The sequence below is a fragment of the Rattus norvegicus genome, chromosome 1 (assembly GCF_036323735.1).
Source record: "Rattus norvegicus strain BN/NHsdMcwi chromosome 1, GRCr8, whole genome shotgun sequence".
Lineage (NCBI taxonomy): Eukaryota > Metazoa > Chordata > Mammalia > Rodentia > Muridae > Rattus > Rattus norvegicus.
In genome coordinates, this window is record NC_086019.1 from 164,870,559 (window position 1) to 164,894,180 (window position 23,622).

A 23,622-nucleotide genomic window follows, 5' to 3' on the forward strand; every position below is an offset into this window, starting at 1 on the left:
CCCGTTCCCGTTCCCACCCTTCCTCTCTACCGAAAAATCCATTAAGCTTCCCCCTTTCTCACACCGAGATCTGGAGCCCCGTAGCGCGGCCTGGCTCCCCCCTCCCATCCTGAAGCAGGCGGTGGCCCGAAGCACATCCCTCTGCAGCCGGAGCGGGGCGCTGTGGCCCGCGCCGGGGCCGGAAATTCCCGCGGCCTGAGTGGTTGGCGGAGCTCTAGCGGGGAGCGCGGCGCCGCCTTCCTCCTTCCCGGGCCGGGCGGGGGCGTTGGGCACCGCGAGGGCCGGGCTGCCAGAGTGGGTGGGGGGCCGCCGCGTCAGCCAGCTGCAGCCGGGCCGCGGCAGGCGGCGAGCGCGGACGACGCGGCCGCTCCTCCTCAGCCGCCGGGCAAGCGGCGAGCCCCCCAGCGCCCCTGCTCGCGGCCCCCGCCCCCTGGCCGTCTCCGCCTCCTTTCCTCACACACCCCCCGGGCCGCCCGGGCCCCAGGCCTTCCCCGCGCTCCTCCTTCTCTCCACACTCGCTGCTGCGACCCGGGTGCTCCTGCCGCTCGCCTGCCTCGCAGCCTCTGGGCCGATTGATTCCTCTTCCTTCTCCTTCTCAGGCTCTCCTTTCACACACGCACACGCGCGCGCCCTGCAGCTTGCTGGGCCGCCCCCTTTTCTCCAACCCTCCTCACCCTCACAGTCTTTTAAACGCCGCCGTCGGGGGTGGGCGGAGGATTGATGTCCCTTCAGCATCATGCAGCCGCCGCCGAGGAAGGTAAGGGCGCAGCTGGCGGTGGGCTTTGGAGATTTGGGGGGTGGTGGTGCGTACAAAGAACGCGGCTGGGGCGACCGCTGCGCCCCCTCCCCCTTCCCGCAAGGGGCCAAGACCACTCTAGCCTCTTGGCTTGTCAGAGTTGCCGCCCGCTCCAGGCAGGGGGTCGCGTGTGTGGGGTGTCTTTCTGACGGAGGGGCGGCCAGTGCTTCTCTGTACTAGGGAAGACACCTCCCTCCCCCCTAGACATTCGCTAGAGTTTTTTTCGGGCATGCAAGTGTGTGTCTGTCTGCATGGCAGTGCTGCCCAGAGCAAAGTGCATTCTCAGAGCTGCACCGAGGAGAGGCGGGGGAGCCCCTGCAGATTTGCAGAGCCTTGTGCGTGACGGATTGTTTAGTCTGCGCCAGGTTCGAGCCCTCCAGTCGCTTGTCGACACTCCACCCATTGGCAAATTCGCGGGGGGATTTGTTTCAAGTCTAGCCCCAAGATTTGGCCTGTCTTTTTTCCCACGGGGCTGCGGAAAAGAAGTTGGAACGGTCTCCGCCCTCCCACCCCAAGGGAAAGCAAATTAAGGATTGACGGGTCCTGCTAACCCCCCCCCCCCCCCATCCCTCTTGCCCCGCCTCGGGCTAGGAGGCCAGGGAAACAGCAGAGCTCCCAGTAGGAAAGCCAGAACCTGGCGATGTGGCTTGAGCCCTACGGTTGGGGTTTAGATGGCCTAGGTGGCAGTGAAGGTGCTCTGGGGCTTGTCAGCAGCTTCCCAGCTGCTCCCTTCTACACCTTTCCGCACTGCTAAGGCAGTGTCCTGTCTCTTTAAATCTTTCAGATGGATACTAGGTATCTACTCTGAACAGTGGGTAGAGACAGTTAAATCCTTCCCTTGTGGGCAAACATTTGCCTTATGAGTAACTCATCTATGTTTCCTTTTCTTTTCCTTTCTTAATCTGATTTTTTTTTCTAGTTACTGATCCTCCCCCTTCCCCCTGCACGTGTACCCCAGGTCTCCATGTAGCTTTGCTTTGGTGGTCAGGAATCCACCAGGCTCACAAACCAATTGCAATCCTAGGGTCCGGCCTGGCCAGGATGGCTCCAGCCAGCTGGCTTTGGCGGTCCTCTCTGTTTGAAGTGGGCTGCCACCCGGCCTGGCTTGCTGGTTTAGTTTAAAAGCCCTGCATATGCTGGAAGGTCACTTTTGAGTTCTCCTTTGTGAGAAAGAGATTGTGATTTGATGCGCTGTCAGAGCGGAGGGCATCATTCTGAGACTGTGCCTTCTTGCAGCCATTATGGAATATTTTATGTAGCTTATTCATGTATATCATTTCACGATTATGTAAATTTCAGTCGCTAGGTATTAGGTACTGTATACTCTTTCATCTGTACTCCCTGCTCCTGGTGGTTAATGTCTGTATTTTTGGAAAGAAAGAGAAAGCAGAATCACAGTTCGCACCCCTTTAAGCTTCATTTTTTTTTTTGTATTTGTGAATTTTTATTCAGCCCCTGTTTTACATTTCTTGGCTAATTTTTTTCATTAAACTTAAGTAATAAAATTGGATGGCAGGGACAGGAAAACTAGAAGTATACAGTCTAAAAAATACTGTCTTCTTTAGGTAATTTTTTTCTTCAAATTGTGGTAAAAGTCTTCATAAATACATGCTATGTTTTAGGTGAAAGTTACACAAGAACTGAGAAACATTCAAGGTGAGCAGATGACAAAACTTCAAGCCAAACATCAAGCAGAATGCGATTTACTTGAAGATATGAGGTAAGATTACCGTAAAGAGTTGGAGAACTTCTGTATCTGCTGCCCAGAACCTTCCAGTTGCCAAGCCCTAGGATCTGATGATGGAATTTCCTTTTGGATTTCCTGCTTTCAGGCTGTAGAATTTTGACTCAGCTGGAAATTAGAACTGGAACTAACACAGTTTGAATTCTGTGTACACACACTTTTGAAAAACGAGGGCTTTAAGAATCTATCAGTCAGTTTGTAATCACCCAACTGGAAATTTTTACCTTTTTTACTAAGTCGTAAGGTATTTATTGGCTTTAACAATTCTATCATGTTTAAGCTGACACTTGTGGTTAATGGTTAGTGTTTGGGATGAGGCAGTCACCCCAGATGAAACTAGACTAGCACTGTTTGTTAAAACATGGCAAATACTACTTTGTGTTTGAATGTGCAATTTAGTGAGAATGATCTGTCATGTTTTATTAAAGCTACTTATATCCATAACAAGGGAGACTCTGAATTTAATAGATAAGACATTGCACTAACATTGTGAAGATGAATGTTGTAACTGAGAATAGTAAGATGGACATGGTGGCATGTATCTGGAATCCCAGGAATCCCAGTACTCTGGAGCTCCAGGACAGCCTGGGCTACACAAGGAAACCCTGTTTACAAAAAAAAAAAAAAAAAAAAAAAAAAAAAAGAAAAGAAAAGAAAGAAAAAAAAAGATACTGTAAAATATGAGCAGAAAGTAGGAATTTGTTTGTTTGTTTTGTTTGTTTGATACAAGGTTTCTCTGTGTAGTCTTGATTGTTCTGGAACTCACTCTGTAGGCCAGGCTGGCCTTCAATGCAGATCAACCTGCCTCTGCCTCACAAGCTCACTGGGACTAAAGACACCGCTGCCACTGCTCAGTTTGGATTGTTTTTCTTGAAGGAAGTATCCCTTCCTTCCTTTCTTTTTTTTTCTTGTTAATGGGACAGAGTCTCTCTATTGTACTCCTAGCTGGCCTGGAACTCACAGAGATTCTCCTCCCTCTGCCTCCAAGTTCTGGGGCTGAAGGCATGCACCACCACGCTTAGCCTGCCACATATTTAACAATCCTGCAGTGCACAAACTGACAGTTCAACAAATATTTTTGTAAATGATAAAAAGATGATTTGCATATTCAAATAGAGCAGGTCCATCCAATTCTTACTTTTATAATAGTTATCAAGTTGGAATTAAATCTGTAAACCATTTTTCCCAGAGTGTTGCAGCATCATGTTTTATGAAAAGCATTATCATATAATGTTAGGAAAAATTATGTATGTTTTGGATAACTAAGCGTTTTAAAGACCCCCCCCCCATGCTTACTTTAGACCCTTTTTTATTGAGCATTTCTTCTACGCAACGGTCTTTGTAGGATTTCTAAGGCACATAAATATGTTTTCATTAATTTTGAATATTCAAAGATCGCTTTTCTGACTAGAAAGTGCCCTATTTCAATTCTGAATTTCTCTTTTAAAGTACTTTTTTAGATTTTACCTGTATATGTGGGTATCTTTGTATGTGTGTATGCTATTCATGTGTAGATACATAGGCAGACCTGAAGAGGGTGTTGAGTTTCTGGAGCTAGAGTTGCAGGCAGTTGTACGACTTCCTGATATGTGTGCTGAGAACTGAGCTTGAGTCTTCTAGAAGGTCAGGAACTGTATTTAACCACTGAGCCATCTTTCCAGCTTCTTGTTCTTTTTCTATGTCTTTTGGTTTTGTTTTCTTCCTATGGTCTTGTGGTGAGGGTAGAGGTATTTGTTTTAAGTGGCACGTTAAGTGGGGCGTTGAACCCCAAGGCCTTGTATAAGCATGTGCTATGTCATTGGAATCCATTCACAGCTGCCACAAGCAAGTTTTTGGATTAAAAAAAAATTCCTCTGCAAGATACTAAAAGTTTATATGGTTAAAAATTCAGTTTTGTACATCTGTTAAGCCCACCTAGATATTTTAGAAGACATCTCTAGATGAAGGAAGTAATAATTTTCTGAAGGATTTCAGGAAGGAAAAGTTCATGGGTAAGTAGAGACATTGCCTGGGGCATGTGGTCATGAAGACCCATTGATGGTGTGTTTTAAGGATTTCTTGATTACAGTCTTTTCTCCTCTTGTTTGAACTATAGTAGAGGAGCTTATGGTCAAGAGTCTGGACATTGGAGTCATTTAGTCTTGGATTTTTGTCCAAACTCTTACCTATTAGCCATGCCGACTTTTGAAAACTGACTGAATCTTCCTAAACGCCAGTTTTCTCATTTATAAATTGAGGTGATAGCAACTTTCATTCATAAAGGTTATGCAGATCAAATGACTGTACATACGGATGCAACATACATTAAGCTAAGCCCATATTGATTGTTGTTCCTCCTGTTGCTACTGTTTGAATTCCTCCTGATTCATCCATTCTGCTTTGATTGCTATACCAATATCCTAGTTATCACAACAGTGTCCTCACGATTTCCTCTCTTCAATCTCTCTTTAGTAGTCTTATCTTCCATATTGTCAGCAGCTTCTCTTTCTGTGGCCTTCTAGATAGTAGTAAAGACTACAGACTTCTTTCTCTAGCTTAAATATTGCCATTTAATGAATCCTTTCTCTTTTGGCCACTCGGGAATCTGATTATCTATTACTCTATAGTTATAGTTTTCTTCTTCCTCCTCCTCCTCCTCTTCCTTTCTGGCATTTTCATTCATGTTTTTGCTGTGGAATCTTGAATTTGTGACCAATTCACCTGTCTCTGCTTCCTGAGGACTGAGGTAACAGGTGTGTACCAGCCACCATAGTCATCTCCCCTCCTTTTTTTTTTTAACCTGACAGTTCTGGTTACCATCACTGCTGCAAGTTAATTATTCTCTGAGATCACAAGGAATTTTGATTTTGTATGATTTGGTTACTTCATGCATGTGAATGCTTTTAAGTTAGAGGTTAAGTCTTTACTTGTAGTACACAATTTGTGTTATTTATTTATTCATTCATTCATTCATTTTGAGACAATATAGTTCTAGCTAGCCTGCAACATGTTATGTAGACCAGTTTATTCTTCCATTTCTGCATATGAGAACATACACATATCACTGTGTCCTGCTTATATGTATATGTATAGTACATATATGTGTGTCAGTGTTCTACTGCTGTGAGGAGACAATATAACCATGGGATACTAAGGATAGCATTTAACTAGGGCTTGCATAGTTTCAGAGGTTTAGTTCATTGTCATCATGGTGAGGAGTATGATGGGATGCAGGCAGACATGGTTCTGGAGAAGTAACTTTCTCTGTTCTACGTCTGGCTCCACAGGCAGCAAGAAGAGAGGACACTGAGCCTGGCTTAGTCTTTTGAAACCTCAAAGCCCACCCCCAGTGACACACTTACCCCAAAAAGGTCCCATCTACTCCAACAAGGCCAGACCTACTAATCTCTCCCAAGTAGTGCCATTCCCTGATGATCAAGCATTCAGATATATGAACCTATAGGGGGCCGTTCTTATTCAAACCACCACAATGTGCATGGATGTGTGCATATGCATGTGTTCACCTGTGCAGGTGAGATGTTGATGTTAGGTATTTTTCCATTTTATTTATTTTGTGTGATGTGTGGGGTGTGGCTTGTGTGTGTGTGTGTGTGTGTGTGTGTGTGTCTGTGTCTGTGTGTGTGTCTGTGTGGGTGTGTGTGGATATGTGTATTGGAGGTCTCATTCCCATTTTATTTACTGAGAGGTAGGCTCTTTGTTGAACCTCAAGATCACCAGTTAGGGTGGCTAACTAATCAGCTTACCACAGGGATCCTCTGTCTCTGGAATTACAAACTGCCATGTCTGCTTGGCTTTTTTATGTGGTTGCTGGGGAATCCAAATGAGTCCTTATGCCCAGTTAGCACTTTATCCACGAAATCATCTCCTTAGCACCTCTCCTTCTTATTGCTTGATACAGGGCCTCTCATCGAACCTGGAGCCTAATGATTTTGCCAGACAGGCTGGCCAACAACTCCCAGGGATCCTCTTGTCTGTCATTTTCTAGGCAAGCACTGTCACATCCTGCTTTTACATGTGTGCTGGAGATCTGATCCTCATCTTTTTCAGCCTCACTATGCTATTTAACATAAATTTTATCCCTGTTATATTTAAGATGTATCTGGGCATGGTGGTTCATGCCTATATTCCCAGCACTTGGGAGGCTGGTGCAGGAGAATCACCATGAGTTTGAGGCCATCCTAGGTTCATAGGGAATGTCAGACCAGATCAGGATACTGAATGAGACCCTGTCTCAAATATCCAAAACCCAAACCAACCAAACAAGTAAAAATATGTTATGAGTAGTATACCAGACATTAGCAGAATATTTTAAAGAAATCAGTGCAGTCTTTTTTTTTTTACTCCCATATAATTGTAAGTAGCATATACTATTACATGCTAAAACATGTTTTTAGGCCTCTTTGTCTAGTGTCTGTCCTGGTTCAAAGATGCCTTTGGTTTGACACATTTTGTGAAAATAGGTGATTATGTCATGTGTCATCAGATTGCTACATAAATTATTATGAACTTCCTTCTACTTACACAGAACATATGAAAATTTTCTATAGTTTCATGTAATAGGAAAAGCTCTGTATTCCCTCTGTGGAAATATTATACCCTATCTAGTATGATAGCTCTGTCCATGAGTGTTCTTAAGAATACATTTAAGCTGGGCATGGTGGTGCATTCCTTTAATCCAAGAACTTAGAGGCAGAAAGGAGACAGATTTCCATGGGCACGAGGCCAACCTGGGAATGTAGTGAGTTGTAGGATAGCCAGGACTATGTAGAGAGAGACCCTGTCTCAAAAACAAACAAGAATGTATTTTATACATTTTAAGCCAGGCATGGTGTAATGTATCATGCCTCTAATCCTAGTACTTGGGAGGCAGAGACAGGAGGATCTTTTTTGAATTTGAGGCCAGTTTATCTACAGATTAGTCCCAGGTCAGCTAGTACTACATAGTGAGACACTGTTTCAAATAAAACCAAAACAAAAAACAAACAAACAAAAAAAAACTTGAAACAAAATAAACATTTTAAGAGCTGGTCATGGTAGCGCATATCTGTAATCTAAACACTTGGGAAAGTTTTTATGGTCTACTAGGGAGCTCCAGGCCATCTAGCTAAAGCTACATAGTAAGGCTCTGTCTCAAAGACCAAAAACAAAAATTTGTCTTGGGTAGAATTATGCTATACAGGGACCTTTTAATTAGGCGTAAGTAGGAGAGATGGCTTAGTGGTTAAGAGCACAGGTTACTCTCATAGAAGACTCAGGTTCTATCCCCTGCACTCAGATGGGGGCTCCTAACCATTTGTAACTCCTGTTGTAGGGTATCTGATGTCCTCCTAAGGCCTCTCCAGGCACAGCAAGAATGTGGCACACAGTTTTAACATTTTGGTAAAACATTCAAACACACAAAATAAAATATTTACTAAAACAAAACCTAGGTATAACACGTCTATCTTCATTCAAGCAAAGATAGACTTGAAAATCTATCACAGCTCTATTTATTAAAAAAAACCAAAAACTCTTTTAGGACTCCACTGTAGCAAAATTAGCATATATATTTAAATTTAGTGACAATAACAAAGGCTTTCTATCAATAGCCATTCAAAGCATCTGAAGATATTTAAATGCCAGCTGTGAACAGATTTCTCTGCCTATTTGCTTTTGCATTTTTGAGGCCTACATATACATGCTTTTTTAACTGTGAAGCCTTAAGGAGGTACATGATAAAGAGTTAAGATCTGCATTCCTATTATTGCATCCTTATTTTTGATTTGTTGGCAGAACGTTGTATGAGTAACCAAGAAATAGTTACAAAGAAACACTGTAAGTATCAATTTACAAAGCACCATTTTCTTTTTCTTTTTCTTTTTTTTCCGGAGCTGGGGACTGAACCCAGGGCCTTGTGCTTGCTAGGCAAGCGCTCTACCACTGAGCTAAATCCCCAACCCCACAAAGCATCATTTTTTAAGCAAACAATACACATAAAATTCAAGCTTCTATTAATTCAGAATTATGAGAACCTATTTAAAAGCATGGGCTTTTTCACTTTAAACCTTTAGAAAGTGTAAGATTATAGATGGCTTTTTAATGTTATGTTAGATGTTTTGTGCTGTGGTCAATACATTAGTTGATGTGTCTCTATTGTTATGTGTCTTCAGATATTGTATATCTGTGAATTTATCTGGAGATAAGTAGTGTGGAAACTTTAATTTCATTTGATTTTCTTTTAATCATGACTTAAAGCTGTCATGAGAACATTATTTTTCAGAGTGTATCTACCTAGGCTAATACAGAAATAGCTTTGCATTAGTAGCAGGTGACTTTTGGTACATTGAAAGATGGATCTCAAAGTAGTTACTCTAGTAATAGATTACAGTATTTCTTGCTAAAACACCCTCTTTCCCTCCAATGCAGCTTGAGTACTTAATAACTCATCTCCTTAACAGTTTTTGGACTTTGGAACATTTCAGTTTATTCAGATGTTATTAAATTCCCAACTGGAAAAAATTTAAATTGTTTTTGAAATAGGATCTTACACTCTACCCCAGGCTGGTCTTGAACTCATGGTAATCTTCCTGATTTTCTTCCCAATTGCTGGGATTCTGGGCATGTATTATCATGTCTGGCTTTTTCTTTTTAATATAGAGAAATGAATGAATGATAAGAATACTTTGTTTTTGTTTTTTGAAAGGACCTTATTGAGCCTCCTTTGAAGAAGCTCAGGGGGTAAAGGTGGTTCTCATTGAGCCTATTGGTTTGAGTTACACTTAACGTTTGGAAGGAAAGACCAACTCTCTCAAGTCAGATTGGCTTAGGGACTCCCTGTGTGGCTGAAGATGGCCTGTTCTCTGCCCTCTGCCTCGATAGTGCTAATAGGCTCGTACACCATGCCCCATCTACACAGATGAAATTCTTATGATTCTAAAAGAAGCTGAAGGGCAAACCTAAAGATATAATGAGATGTAAACAGGAGGATTTTGTGCTACATGTGGTAGGTCCCACCCTACTCTCTTCTTCTGGAATTTGAGGGGAGGAGGCCAGTTATGAGATCGTCTTCCTCTGCTGTCCTCCTTCTTCATGCTCATTGCTTTCAGGGAGTGAATTAAGAGAAGGAAAGAGAACTCATTGGTTGTTAATCAAGGACATTCCATTCTTTGGGGAGATTTCATACGGATGCATTTCCTGTTGAAATTTTTGTCAACAATGAACAAGCATACTTGACTTTTTGTTGTTGTTTTAAGACAGGGTCTCCCTTACACAGTCCTGGCTAGCCCGGTACTTGGTATATATGTATATTAGGCCAGACCTGTAGTAATCTCCCACTTTTACCCCTTGAATGCTGGTATTACAAACATTTGCCACTTTTCAAAGCCCACTTTATTTATTTTTTATTTGTTTGTTTTTGGTTCTTTGAGACAGGGTTTCTCTATGTGACAACCCTGGCTTTGCAGATCAGGCTGGCCTTGAACTCAGAGCCACAGAGATCTACCTGCCTCTGCCTACCAAGTGCTGGTATTAAAGACTTGTACTACCACTGCCTGGTACCTATTTTACTTTTTTTCCTTCCTGCTCTCCAAGGTCTCAGACTAAACAAATTTCTAAATACTAGAGACTATGTGGGTTTTTTTTTTTTTTTTTAAAAGAATGGTTTATCCATGTGATGCATGCAGGGACCCAAAATCAAAACTATTTATTTTTTAAATAAATGTTCTTAGGAGGTCATCATATATAGGAAAGAATTGTGGAATCATACTTGTTTCTTAATTATTTAATTAAATGTTCTCTGTCTGTCTGTCTGTCTGTCTGTCTTTCCTTCTTTCCAAGCACAGGGTTTCTCTGTGTATCCCTGATTGTCCTGGAACTTAGTCTGTAGACCAGCCTGGCCTTAAACTCAGAGAGATCCTCCAGCCTCTGTCTCCTGAGTTCTGGGATTAAAGGTGTATGCTACCACCACTGCCCAGCTGTTTACATTTATTTTACTTTTTAAACTTTTATGTTTTAAGTTTATTTTATCATTACTGTATGTGTGATTATTTTGCTGACATGTATGTCTCTGTACCACATTTGTGCCTGTGAAGATCAGAAGAGGGCTTTAGCTTCTCTCGAACTAGTTATATACAGTTGCTAGCTGTTATCTGGGTGTTGGGATTGAACCTGGGTCCTCTAAAAGACTAACAAGTGCTCTTAACCACCGAGCCACATTTCCAGCCCTGCATTGTCTGTCTGTCTGTCTGTTTGTTTTTAGAGACAGGGTTTGTCTGAGTAGTCCTGACTGTCCTGGAACTCACTGTGTAGACCAGGCTGGCCTAAAAGTGTGTTTCTACTACCCGGCTCTGCATTCTTTTTTTAAATCTGTGTTTCTCAAGCTTTAATGTGAGAAACTCTTCAGTGTCTTCTCTGTTGAATATTTCTCTTGTCAGTCGTGTGTTATTAACCCAGTGTCTTTCTTAATTTTTTTTTCATCCACTGAGCTGTTTTGTTTTCCTCTGGAGATTGAGTATGCAAGGCAAGTGTACTACTATAGGGCTATAAACCCCAGTGAGGTTATTTGTGTGTGTGTGTTACATATTGTGAATGGCTGAAGTAACGCAAAGAATAAGCCCATTGAAGGTAGAACAGAGCTTGCAGCTTAGCTCTGTCTCTCTCTCTCTCTCTCTTTTTTTTTTCTTTTCTTTTTTTCAGAGCTGGGGACTGAACCCAGGGCCTTGCGCTTGCTACGCAAGCACTCTACCACTGAGCTAAATCCCCAACCCCTTAGCTCTGTCTCTTAATTGCCTGGCTAATTTCTGACACATTACAAAACTTTCCCCAGCCCGTGCTTTACATATGTGAGGAAAGATGAGTGTTTACTTTTTTTGCTATAAATTAAATGAGATGTGGAACACAGATCAGATACTCAGTTTCGGCAACACCTCTTGCAGTTGAAATTAAAGTCTGGGAAGAAAATCTTAAGGAGACAAAGGTAGTTGTATTTCATCAACTATAGGAAACCCTTTTTGTTACATCTTCTTAAGATGTATCCTTCTTGTGCTGTGGTTGGCTGTGCTGTGGTTGGCTGTGCTGTGGTTGGCTGTGCTGTGGTTGTCACTGTTAGTGCACATGATGGCAGAAGAGGTATCTATTGGTTTGAATTGAAATTCCATAATGCCTGGAATGTAAGTGTTGGATCCAGTGGGCTTTTGATGGCCCATAATATATGATGTGGGAAAACTTGGGATCTTTAACTAATATAGAAGAAAGTGATTCAGATTTGGGTGTAGTGGCTTATGTCTTTAATCTCAGCACTCAGGAGACTGAGGCAAGAGGATCTCTTGAGAGTTTAGTCTCCAGAATCCAAAAAGCTACATGAGGTGATATGTGCTTGTAATCTTAGCACTGGCAGTCAGACCTAGGTAAGTCTCTGGGGCTTCTTGGCCAGCCAGCCTAGACAAATTGGCAAGCCCCTAGGCAAGAGAGATATTGTCCCAAAAGATAAAGTGGATAGCTACATTTTTTTTCTTCTTTTTTTTCTTTTATATTTTTGGTTGTGAGCCTAGCCTTTAACGGCTGAGCCATCTCTCCAGCCCTACATTTTTTTTTCTTAATGGGAAATAAAATAACATGTCATGTAAAGGACCCTCTAGAGGAACAGAACTTAGAGAATGAGTGTGTGTGTGTGTGTGTGTGTGTGTGTGTGTGTGTGTAACAGGGATTATTAGAATAGCTTGCTGGCTGTGTCTAGTGACTCTAACAATGATTGTCTACCAATGTAAGGTCCAAGAATCCAGTAGTCATTCAGTCCATGAGACTGGAAGTCTCAGCGGGCTCCAATGCCAGTAAAGGAATATATTTGCCAGAGAAAGAGGTTGGGTGGCAAGCAAGCAATGGAGCAAAGGCAGAGTGAAGAGATCCCTGCTTTCACTTCCTTTAAATAGGCCATCACCAGGAGGTTCAGATTAAAGGTGAATCTTCCCACCTCAAGTGATCTGGATAAAAGTGGGTTTTCCTACTTCAAATGATTTCATTAAGAAAAATCCCTCATAGGTTTACCTATTACTGCTTGGGTTTTAGGTAATCCCGGATACAGTGAAGTTGACAGCCAAGAGTACCTATCACTCTAAATAAAATACATGCTTTCAAATCATGGTTAGTCATGTAGGGAGGAGTTTAAGAAGATAAAACCAGTAGAATATGCAGTTTGAAAAGGGCTATTTAAGGAAGGTTTTCTTTGCTTTTTTTTTTTCAGTGACTGACTACTGCTTCCTTGAATTGAAAGAGCCAAGGTTTTAATAATGCCTCTTCCTCTTGCTATTCAATGGCTTATTAACTTATAAGGCATTACTAAATAGATCTTTATCTCTAAAATGTAAAGATTTGGGTTTTGTTTTTTTGATTTTAGATAGGGTCATCGTTGTAGCTTAATAATTTAGAGTTGAATGGAGGATTCTCTTCCAAGCTGAAGGAAATTAAACTAAAGAGTAGCAAACATTTTTCACCACTAGGATTAAGCATAGATGTGTGCTGGATAATTTGGGGGGCACTCTTCCCTGACCTGGTCCTTTAGCTGTACCCAAGTGAGAATGAAGATCTGTGTTGGTGAGGTAGAGTGATGACTGCACCACTCACTGTGTAGATGCTTACCATTGTACTACCACCCCTACTGCTTAGTCTTTTATTAAATATAGGACTGGCACAGGTCACTTAACAAATCCCACGTGTCCTGGCTGCAGTGATCATAATACTTTATAGGTTATTTTTGATAATTAAAATAGTAGATGCAAACTACCTCCTGTGTGGTGTATGTAGTATATATGCTTTACTTGAGTTGTAGTTTGGGAAAGCAATTGAGAACATCAATTGAGAAATTTTGGTCTGTGACTATCCCCTAAAGAGTTAGCTTGTGGATTGAGAACTGCAATGGACCCAAAAATTAACTGTTCCAGTAGTGTTAGCACCTCTTTAACTAGGATCAGTGGTTCTGGGTACTTTTTCTGTGTAAGCAGTGATTCTTTTCATCATTGCCAGATAGCTTTCCTATCATACTTTCCCTTCCTCCCCCCTCCCTTCCTTTTTTTGTCTTCTTCTTTTCCATGATAGTTTACTCTGTGTAGCCCTGGCTGTACTGGCTCTGCAGACCAGGCTGGCCTCTAACCTAGAGATCTGCCTGCCTCTGCCTCCTGAGTGCTTGGGTTAAAGGTGTGACTCACCACACCCAGCTCTTCTGTCATAATTTCATAAGATGATGTGAAGTGGAAAAGGGAAAGACAGTTTCTTCCTATGCAGTTGATGCATTTGTTGTCTCCTTCATACTCCCCTCCCCATCCCAGGTCTTCCTTTTATCCTTCCACTCACGAAAAGTTTTAACTAAAATATTCTATTATTTGTATGTTATCTCATTGGCCAAATTTGTTTCACATGCCCTTTCCTGACCTGTTGCACCGGTGGCTGAGAATGTGATCCTCTTAAATTGGGTCTTCACCAAGAAATAAGTAATGATGACAGTGACAGTGGTTTCACTACATAACTGTTTACCCTGATTGTTGCTGGGCAAAATGGGCGCCAGGGATCCATTTGCAATTTACAGTTACTGATTCCTATGAAAGTATTAATGTGTTGGGGTTAGAATACCAGGGACGTTGCTGGAATTCTGTTGCCTCAAACAGGTTGTGAATCATGGATTCCATATAAACTATTTGTATCTTTAACTCTTTTTGAGTTTGGTATCTCAAGTTAGGAGAAGGGTTTTATATTTGCCTTACGTAATGCCCAGTAAGCCAGCCGGCTCTTAGGAATTTCCTTTTAGGAATATGGGAGTGGTTAAATTTTTGTCACTTCTGGACCTTTAATGGTTTACGCAATTGTCGATCTAAGAGCCCTTTAGGCAAGTTTGTTTTTCTTACTTCCTTTTACTTCTTAGGTGAGAGGTTAGTGAAGTGTCTGGACAGAAAGTCAGGAAAGACAAATAACTAGACAGATCCCTTCATTAACAGGATTGGCAGTTCAGTCTTGAAGGATGTATTGTGAGGGAGGATTTTTACCTGAGGAGGCCTGTGATAGCAAGCTGGTGTTTTCCTTTGTAAACCCTTGAAATACCCATTTGAGACCTGCAGTTGTCAATTTTCAGGATGACTTGATGCACTGACAGCTTCGTGTTTTCAGTGACTAATGTAGCTAATGTGTTCTACGGCTGTAGGCTGTCTGTCATAGGTAGGGCAGGACTAACTTATGTATTCATAGCTGATAGTTTGTCTTGCTTCAATATATTGTTTGGGCATGCTTTATTTTACTGTCCATTTGATCTCCTTTTTGGTGTTCATATATGAATCTCATCACCCAAATGTATTTTGTTTTGTGAGTTTTGAAATCAGGAAATCAAAAGGAAATGTAATTTCGGGTATTATGAAAAAGTAATACTGTGTCCCAAGGAAACACTTGGAGTACGTGTGTTCTCTGGATTATGTTTTAGTGGTATTTGTTTTTCCTCTCTGGTGGCTAGATGAGGGCAGTTGGGGAGACTCTTGCTGTTTATCCTTTTCTGTGTGTTTTGAATTTTGAATTGTGTGAATGTTACCTACTATCCAAATTAAAATTGAGTGACCTAGTAATGTAGATAAATGTTTAACTGCAGGCCTATTAAACATAACATGCCTTAAATGTTTATCCCAATTACTGCTGAAATTTAACTTTTCATCTAACGAGTATTAGTTATTCTTCCTTTCTTGTGAACCAACTCCTGCCCTTCCTTCCTTCCATCTGTTCTTTCTTCCTTTCTTGATCCAACTGGCCTTGAATTAGTGGCAATTGTGAGCGTGCCTCCCACTGTGGGGATTTCAATGTGTTCCACCATGCTGGGCCAATGGTTATTATTTACTTAATTCATTAAAAATTTGAATTATATTTACCCATTTATTTTTCCATTCTTTGTATGTGATATGCATTTGTATGCATGCATATTTTTGCATGTATATGAGTTTGAGTATGAGTATGAGGATGTATGTACATGCACATGTATGAGCATGCATGTGGAGGACCACTGTTAATGATGGGAAGCATCCTTGATTGTTCTTCTGCCTTATTCTTTGAGGCAGAGTTTCTCAGTCAAACCCAGAGCTGGCTGATGTGACTTGTCCTGTTAGCCAGTGTGCTCTAGGGATCCCTGCTCTCTGCCTTCTGAGTTTAGCTTTCCAGGTGTCCTCTTCTGTTTGTGTGGTTTTCTGGAGATCTGTGAGCTCTGGTCCTCACAGTTGGCTCAGCAATTGCTTTAACTGTTGAACCGTCTTCCAAGCCCCCATATTTATTTATTTATTTATTTATTTATTTATTTATTTATTTGGTGTATGTATATGTGTGTTTATGAGCAAACACATGATGGTATACATATAGAGGTCAAATGACAACTCATGGGAGTCAGTTCTTCCTCTCAACCATGTAGAACTAGGGGATGCCAACTCTGGTTGTCAGGCATGTGGCTGCTACTGCTCTTACCTTTTAGGCTATCTTGCTGGCCCCAAATTAATTTTTTGATGAAAAATAAATCAGAGCCATTTGTATTGGTACATATCTGTAATCCTAATACTCAGGCTGAGGCAGAATTGTTGATTTGAGGCTAGCTTTCAATATTTGTGAAATCTTGCCTCAAAAAGAATGTACTGTTGTTTTTCTTTGGAGGATAAGGCTGGGACTTGACTAGGAAGTACCATGAGGGCGCTGTCTGGAATATAGGATGTAATCCTATAATTTTACTGGTGTCTTGGTTCTACAGCTATACAATTGTCACAAGTATGATAATTTATATACAACATTGGTATACTTAGTTGTATGTAGCTTATCATAATAGGCTAAGAAATTGTTGGACTGCATGCAGAAAGACTTAGGCCCAAGTGTTTTAGTGTGTATAGTTTGCACTAATTTGTTATAAACAGTTTGCACCAAAAGTAAAATGAATGCATGGATGATTAGAGAGATACAGATATATGTTAAAGCAAATATTATGAAATGATATGACAGAACTTAGGTAGTGGCTATGTCGATGTCAACTGCAAAATTATTTTGTGTCTGAAAAATTTCATAGTTAACTTTTAGGACTTTCCACTAACTCTCCTGCTTGTGTTGGGGAACTAAAGTGAAGCAAAACCACCTGTAAAAGGTTAAAGTAAACCAGTGTTGAAAATGACTAAATGTGCAACCACAGTGAATGCTGTATGTAACAAGGAGAGCAAGGCATACCTAATGTGTATGAGACCCCGAGTTCACATCCTAGTGTGTATACTGCACTCTTCTACTCCTCTATACCAGTGTATGGTGTGGTTCTTACTGTTCGAGACAGGGTCTCTTGCTTTTTAAAATTTGTTTGTTTTAGATTTTTGTTTTTTGATTTTTCAAGACAGAGTTTCTCTGTGTAACAGCTCTGGCTATCTTGGAACTCACTCTGTAGACCAGGCTGCCTTGAACTCTTAGAGATCCACCTGCCTCTGCCTCCCCAGTGCTGTGATCAAAGGTGTGTGTTCACCACGATGGCTAGTTGGATCTCTTGTTTTAAGCCTTGAATTCACTGTAACCCATGCTGGCCTCAAACTCATTATCTCACTACTAGTTCTGCTTCTTGAGTTCTGGGATTACAAGTGTGCACCATTTTCTGGCTTAATGAAATTGTCAGAAAAGAGAAAAACACTAAAAATTTGTTGGCGTGAATGTTAATCTCAACAAATTAGAAAAAAATCCCAACACAACAGAATATGTGTTTTAAGAAGTTATATGAAGGGGTTGGGGATTTAACTCAGCGGTAGAGCACTTGCCTAGCATGCGCAAGGCCCTGGGTTCGGTCCCCAGCTCAGAAAAAAAGAAAAAAAAAAAAAAAAAGAAGTTATAAGAACTGATACGGTAGCACGTGGCTTCAGTTGCAGCATGTAGGGGGGATTAAGGCAGGAAGGTTGAAATTTTTAGGCCAACTGTGATATGTAGAGAGACTGTATTTAAAACAAAACAAATCTAAAACTCAGTTTATCAAAAAAAAAATGGGAAGAGAATAATTATTATAAGTCAGGGGTTACTGTCTAGTATTGAAGACTATCAAAAGCCTGTTGACATATGTTTATGATGTTGTTTAAAAGACTTTTCATAAAGGTCATGATGAGACAAATATAACCAACCCCCTTTGGTGGTTAGATTATGTTTTGGCTTGGCAAGGCTATAGTAAGTGCTCAGTTACTTAATCGATTATCAATCTCTGTGTTGCTGTGAAGGAATTTCGTGGATATGGCTGACATGTCTAGCTAGTTTACTTAAGGTAAAGAGATTACCCTTAATGAAGTTACTATGCCTTATTCAGTCATTTGAAAGGCCTTAGTGAGAGCAAAACTGAAAGCTTCTAGAAGGAATTCTCCTTCAAGACGGCAGCACTAATTTCCACTTAAGTTTCTAGTCAGTTAGCCTGCTCTACAAATTTCAGACTTGTCAGCACCCCCAGTTGCATGGGCCACATTCTCAAATCCCTGTTATCTCTTTATCTGCCACTTACCTGTATATCTTGTTTATTCTGTTTCTCCTGAAGAATGCTGACTAGTTCATTCCTCAATATCAGAAGACAGGGAAAAAAAGGACTAAGAGTACAGGATTAGGAAAAAAGATGTTAAATTTCCCATTATTTAAAAACAGTAAGGATCTAAGCTTGGAGGTGCATGACTGTAATTCTAGTGTCCAAGGCAGTCTGGCTATAGAGTCAGGCCCTGTCTTAAAGCAAACAGATGAGCACACACAGTGAGCACTGTCTATTTGGATTCACTTGAGAATAGACGCAGTATCTGAGAACTATTAAGAATTGAGCAAGGCTGCTAGTTACAATAAAATGAACATTGCTTATGTACGCTAGAAACCACCATTTATAAAAGTAGCAGGAAAATGATTCTGCTTATAAGAGCTGTAGTAAACATGCTGACTCATGAGGACACTCAAGATTAAATCTTTAGTGCTGTGCCAGAACTTTATGGAAAGAATAAAAAAATAACTTTTTGAAGTTCTAAAAGAAGACTTGAGCTAATGTAAAAATATATACTGATCCACAGATGAAAGACTCATTTAAGCATCAGCTCTTCTGCCTCTAAATCTAGTGAAATTCTAATATAGATCTCCAGAGGGCCGTTTCCCTCATAAAACTTGTGAAACAGATTCCAAACTTAAGAAATCTGAGGACAGTTAAGACAATTCTGAATATCAGGTGATATGTGAATTACTTTATTAATAAATGTATTTCTTTGTTTGCATCTTTATCATTTTTTCTTTTTTTGCTTTTCCTTAGACTTGTATTCCTTTCTGCTATGTATCTCTGGTTGGGCTGGTACTTTCTATATACTTCAGGCTAACCTTGAACTTGCAGCAGTCCTCCAGCCTCTGTCTCCTAAGTGCTAGGAATATAGGCATAAGGCCATACTTGGCTTTATTCTGTTTAACACATAAAACTGTAATATTTTTCTATTTTGAATTTCACTACCGATTATTTTAGCTCTTTTGTTTTAAATTAATGATTTGTTTTTGAGACAGGGTTGAGACTGGCCTCCACTCCTGGTCCTCATGCCTCTGCCTCTGCAGCACTGGGATGACAGGCGTGTGCCACTGTGCCTGGCTGTACTGCTCTTGCCCTCTCCACCCTATCTTTTTCTTCCGTTCAGTAGTAGCAGAGTAAAGTGATATTACTGTGTGTGCTATTTAATTGCAGCAGGTGTAAAGTGAACATGGTGTTCCTCACTAATGCCAACATTGAGCCAAGTGTGCTGGGCTGGAATTACACGGATAGCCACTAGCTTCTTTATTTCAGCCTGCATTGAAGATGAATTCTGTGTGTGGTTGGAAAGTGCGACTGTCAGGTCTTTGAGAGCTGCTGTTGCTTTGTTTTGTTTTGTTTTCCGCTTATAATTTGCAGTAGTAGTACTTACTAGGACTTCAGGCATCTTGTTTTAGACATTGCAAAAAGAAAGGTTACATGGGTGCTTTTAAAAAATTAAAAGGCTAGCCAGTCATTGTGGTGCATGTCTTTGCTCCTAGTCAACAGTATGAAGGATGTTGGTAATTCCTTTTTAGTGTTTGGACACTTCTTTTTAAAAAACGAAGTACATTTTCCTTCACTTGAAAGGAACAGTTTATATTTTATGTACATTAATTTTAATTTAATTGAAAACTTTTGAGTCAGTATAAAGCTTAATGTTTGTAGATATAAAAACTGCATAAGAGAGATAAGTGCCCATCATGGTGGTGCTCACTTTTAATCCCAGTATACAGGAAGCAGAGGCAGGCAGATCTCTGTGAGTTTGAGGTCAGCTTGGTCTACATAGCAAATTCTCTGACATCCAGGGGAGATGGGAAAGAGAAAGGGAATGGGGAGGCAGAAATGCAAGCATTTTCAGTGTAATGTAGTAGTAAGATAGATAAACAGGTGTTTGGGAATATAGAAAATGATACTTAGTAGACTTGCACAGTCCTCCAGCCTCAGGCTTCCAGATGCTAGGAATAAAGGCATATCTGGCTTTATTTATTTAACACATGAAACTATATTTTTTTTCTGTTTTGAATTTCACTACTGAGTAGTATTCTAGTGTCTGAGTATTCACTACTGAATATTCTAGTATTCTATTCTGGTTTCAGTTTGTGATTTCTGTAAGAGATGATATCTAAATTAAAACTGATTGGATCTCATAAAAGTGAAGCTGGTCAAGTTTTCAGAAATGATGAATTCTAGCTTTTGTGTGTATAGGTTGTTGTGTGTGGTATCTCTTTCTCTCTCTGTGTGTTGTTCTGTCCTCGGCAGTGCTTTTCTTGTTACTTTTGAGACAGTGCCTCTCATTTAACTTAGAGCTTTCTGATTCAGATAGACTAATTGTTTAGCAAGACCCAATGATTTCCCTGTTTCCATCTCCCCAGCACTTGGGTTTTTGCATGAGTACTGGGAATCTGAGTTCAGTTCCTCATGTTTGTATAGCAAGTTGAACCATCTCCCCACTCTCAACACATTAAGAAAAAGTTAGTGTTTGGGGGTTTTCAAGTAGCTGGGACATTATTGAGGACTTTGTTTGCAATCAGTAAGATTCATCTCCTCATCCTTTTGTTTTTCAGATTCACTATGTAGCCCTGGCTAGCTTTGAACTTGATATGTAGATCATGTTGGCCTTGCACTTTCTGAGCTCTATCTGCCTGTGCCTCCCAAGTGCTAGGAATAAAGGCATGTGCTTTAATTAACTAATTAATTAGCTGATGAATTTTCTAGTGCTGGGAGTTAGACTCAAGGGCTTGGATTTATTAGACAGTTGCTCTACCACTAGGTTCAGGTACACGGTTGGTTTGGTGTGCTGCTTGGTTTCTCAGTTGAGAAAATACCTCCATCAGATTACCTGTGAGAAAATCTATGGGGCCCCTTCTTGATTAATGATTTATGTGGGAGGGCCCAGCTCACTGTTGGCAGTGCCACTTCAGAGAGCAGGCTCAACAGATTGGTAGGATCAGGCTAGTAGTTAGGGTTGGGATTACAGATACACACTGCTATGCAAAGCAGCGAGCATAGTTTTCTTCTGGTCCACCCCTCTCCCCTTTTATTTAAAATGTTCTATTTATTTTCCTTTCTCCTTTTTTGTTGGTTTTTTAATATAGTGGTTTTTCTCCCAAAGTATTTTTTTAGGATATCAAATATTGATAACCCACTGTGGTTCGTTGTTGTGGATTGCCCTGGAGCTGTTTGTACTTTGATGCTAATTTCGATTCAAAAAGAAGGGCTAGCTACCTAGTCACTACTCAGGACTCAGGTGACTTCAACTGAACCTTCTCCCCATTTTAACTTGTAAAATAAAGGCCAGAATCGGTGATTGGGCAGGGGAAGGGGAGGTGGAGCAGAAGAGTTGGAGAGGGAGAGACGGAGGGAGGGAGGGAGGCAGGAGGGCAGACAGACAGATGGGGGCGAGGGAGAGGAGAGAGAGGGTTGTTAATGGGAGAGGAGGTGGAAGGAAGATGGAGCTGAAGCACATGATCTGGAAAAACCTCAAGTTATAAGGTATCTCATAGCTGGGGAATAGAGTAGTGTAGTAGGTCTGCCCAATCTAGGCGTGAGCTTGTATTCATATTAATCAGGTTGTGTTTTCTTTGCACGGGCTTATTTGGGTCGGAGAGGTTATTTACAACAGTTACTGTAAGTAACTGTTTTATAGTACCAGTTTTATAGTAGTTTTTTTTTTTTTTTTCTTGAGCTGGGGACCGAACCCAGGGCCTTGCGTTTGCTAGGCAAGCGCTCTACCACTGAGCTAAATCCCCAACCCCTTATAGTAGTTTTTTATGAGCAGGGTTGCATGTATGAGTTTGATAAAAACATTTATTTCAGTGGGCATGCGTGCACATCTGTTACCCTAGTTCTTCAGAGGTTGAGTTAGGAAGATTGTGATTTCAAGGCCTACCTGGACCTCGTAGTAAGTTCCAGGACTCCCCACACTCCCTTCTCCTCAGCCTGTCTGTCTCACAGGCTGTTTGCAGTGCAGATTTGCACTGCTGCACCAGCAGTCTACTTGCTGCCAGCTTGTTTGTGTAATTCCTAATTCAGTTCTCCCTCTGCTTCTTCAAAACATGAAGGGAATCCCTCTGCCAGCCCATAATCCCAGTTTTTCTTGTTGCAAATGCTGATTTTAAGTTTTATGCCTCAGGAGCTGCTGTCAAGAAATGTAGTCCCTCCTTCCTCTGAGACTTGAAGCCCATGTCTTAACTTTTCCTTTGTTATCCAGGTGTCTTTCGTTTTAGCACATTTATTTTCTGTCTGTCTGTCTGTCTGTCTGTCTATCAACACATTTTCTATTCCTATGTTTATATCTTCTGGTTTTGTTGGAGATCATGTTAACATCTTTTTTTTTTTTTTTTTTTAAAGACAGTGTCTTACCATGTAGCCTGGGTTGGCCTTTAAATTGTTGAGGTGTTCTTTTTCAGACTCCTAAGAGCTGGGATTAGTATAAAACCATATTCTGACTTTACATTTATGATTTGCTTGTTTTTTTAAAAAATTTCTATTACTTTTTGTGGTATCTGAGAAGGGTGATCTGACCTTTTCTGTCATTTAAGACTATAGTACTAAAATCCACATTTTTGTTAGCATTTTCTGTGTTCTGTTAGTCAAAATGTTAATCTAAATTATTTAATAAATAAATTTATAGCATTTACCATGTGCTGTTTGTTCCAAGTACTTTAAAAACATATACTAATTTAATTTTTATAATTCTATGAGGTAAACTTCTCTCACAGTAGTGTACATTTGCCCTACTCCCCCGCCTACTACCCAGTCTCTATATAATGACCTAGACAGACCTGGACACCTCTATGTAGCATAGGTTACTTTAAACTTAAGATACTTTTGTAGCCTCTTCAATGCTGGGATTGTAGACATGAACCAACACACTGCTTTATTGTCTCATTTTATTGATAAAAAACCAAAATATAGTCAGGGAAACTAAGGGGATCTAAGATGAGTAGTTCCTACTTGTCTGTAGCATTTGTAGGCCTTCTGTCAGTGAATCCTTTTAAAGCAAGGTTCATAGCTCATTTTTTATGCTGGTACAGATTATTTTATTGTGCTTCAGAATATGTTGTTTTTTATTTTGTTTATTTTACAAATTGAACTTTGAGGTTTGTTATAGTAGAGTAGGTCTATAGTCCCATCTACTTTGGGAAAGTCTGAGTCTATGAGTTTAATACCAGTCTTGGCAATATAACAAGAGTTAATCCCCCAAAATAAGACACAATAAGTAAAAGTAAACTATATTTAATAAAAAGTTTGTGGTAGCCTGCTATAAATTAGTTAGTACCATTTTCCCAGAGGCTTGTTACTTTGTGTTTCAAGGTCAGATTTTGATAATTCTTGAAATAATTGACAACTTTTTCATGATTGTTTGTATATTGCTCTGCAGTCAATGACCCCCTCATGTTACTGTTATATTCGTTTTGAGATACCGTGAACTGTACCCACATCAGATGGAGAATTTGGTAACCATTGAATGTGTTCTGACTGCTCTGCTGATCAGGTGATGCCACACCTTTCCATTTTTTTAGCCTTCCTACTCCCAACTATATGGAAACCAGCCAATTGAAGGGAGAGGGG

General features: G+C 40.6%; 1 protein-coding gene across 6 annotated transcripts in view; it reads left to right on the forward strand.

Moving 5' to 3' along the window:
- The window catches only part of Fchsd2 (FCH and double SH3 domains 2), a 321,476-nt gene that overhangs the window by 94,643 nt on the left and 203,211 nt on the right, over positions 1-23,622 (forward strand). For 2 of the 6 annotated variants that reach the window (XR_005506100.2, XM_008759721.4), the window contains exons 1-2: positions 211-757; positions 2,419-2,516. Coding sequence is in view for 4 of the 6 variants with exons in the window: in XM_008759721.4 (XP_008757943.2) it covers positions 737-757; positions 2,419-2,516 (119 nt within the window). In the remaining 2 variants the exon portion in view is untranslated. Of the gene's footprint in view, positions 1-210; positions 758-2,418; positions 2,517-23,622 lie in introns of those variants that run through there. The other 4 variants (XM_063262815.1, XM_063262816.1, NM_001395742.1 and 1 more) reach the window with 3 other exon arrangements.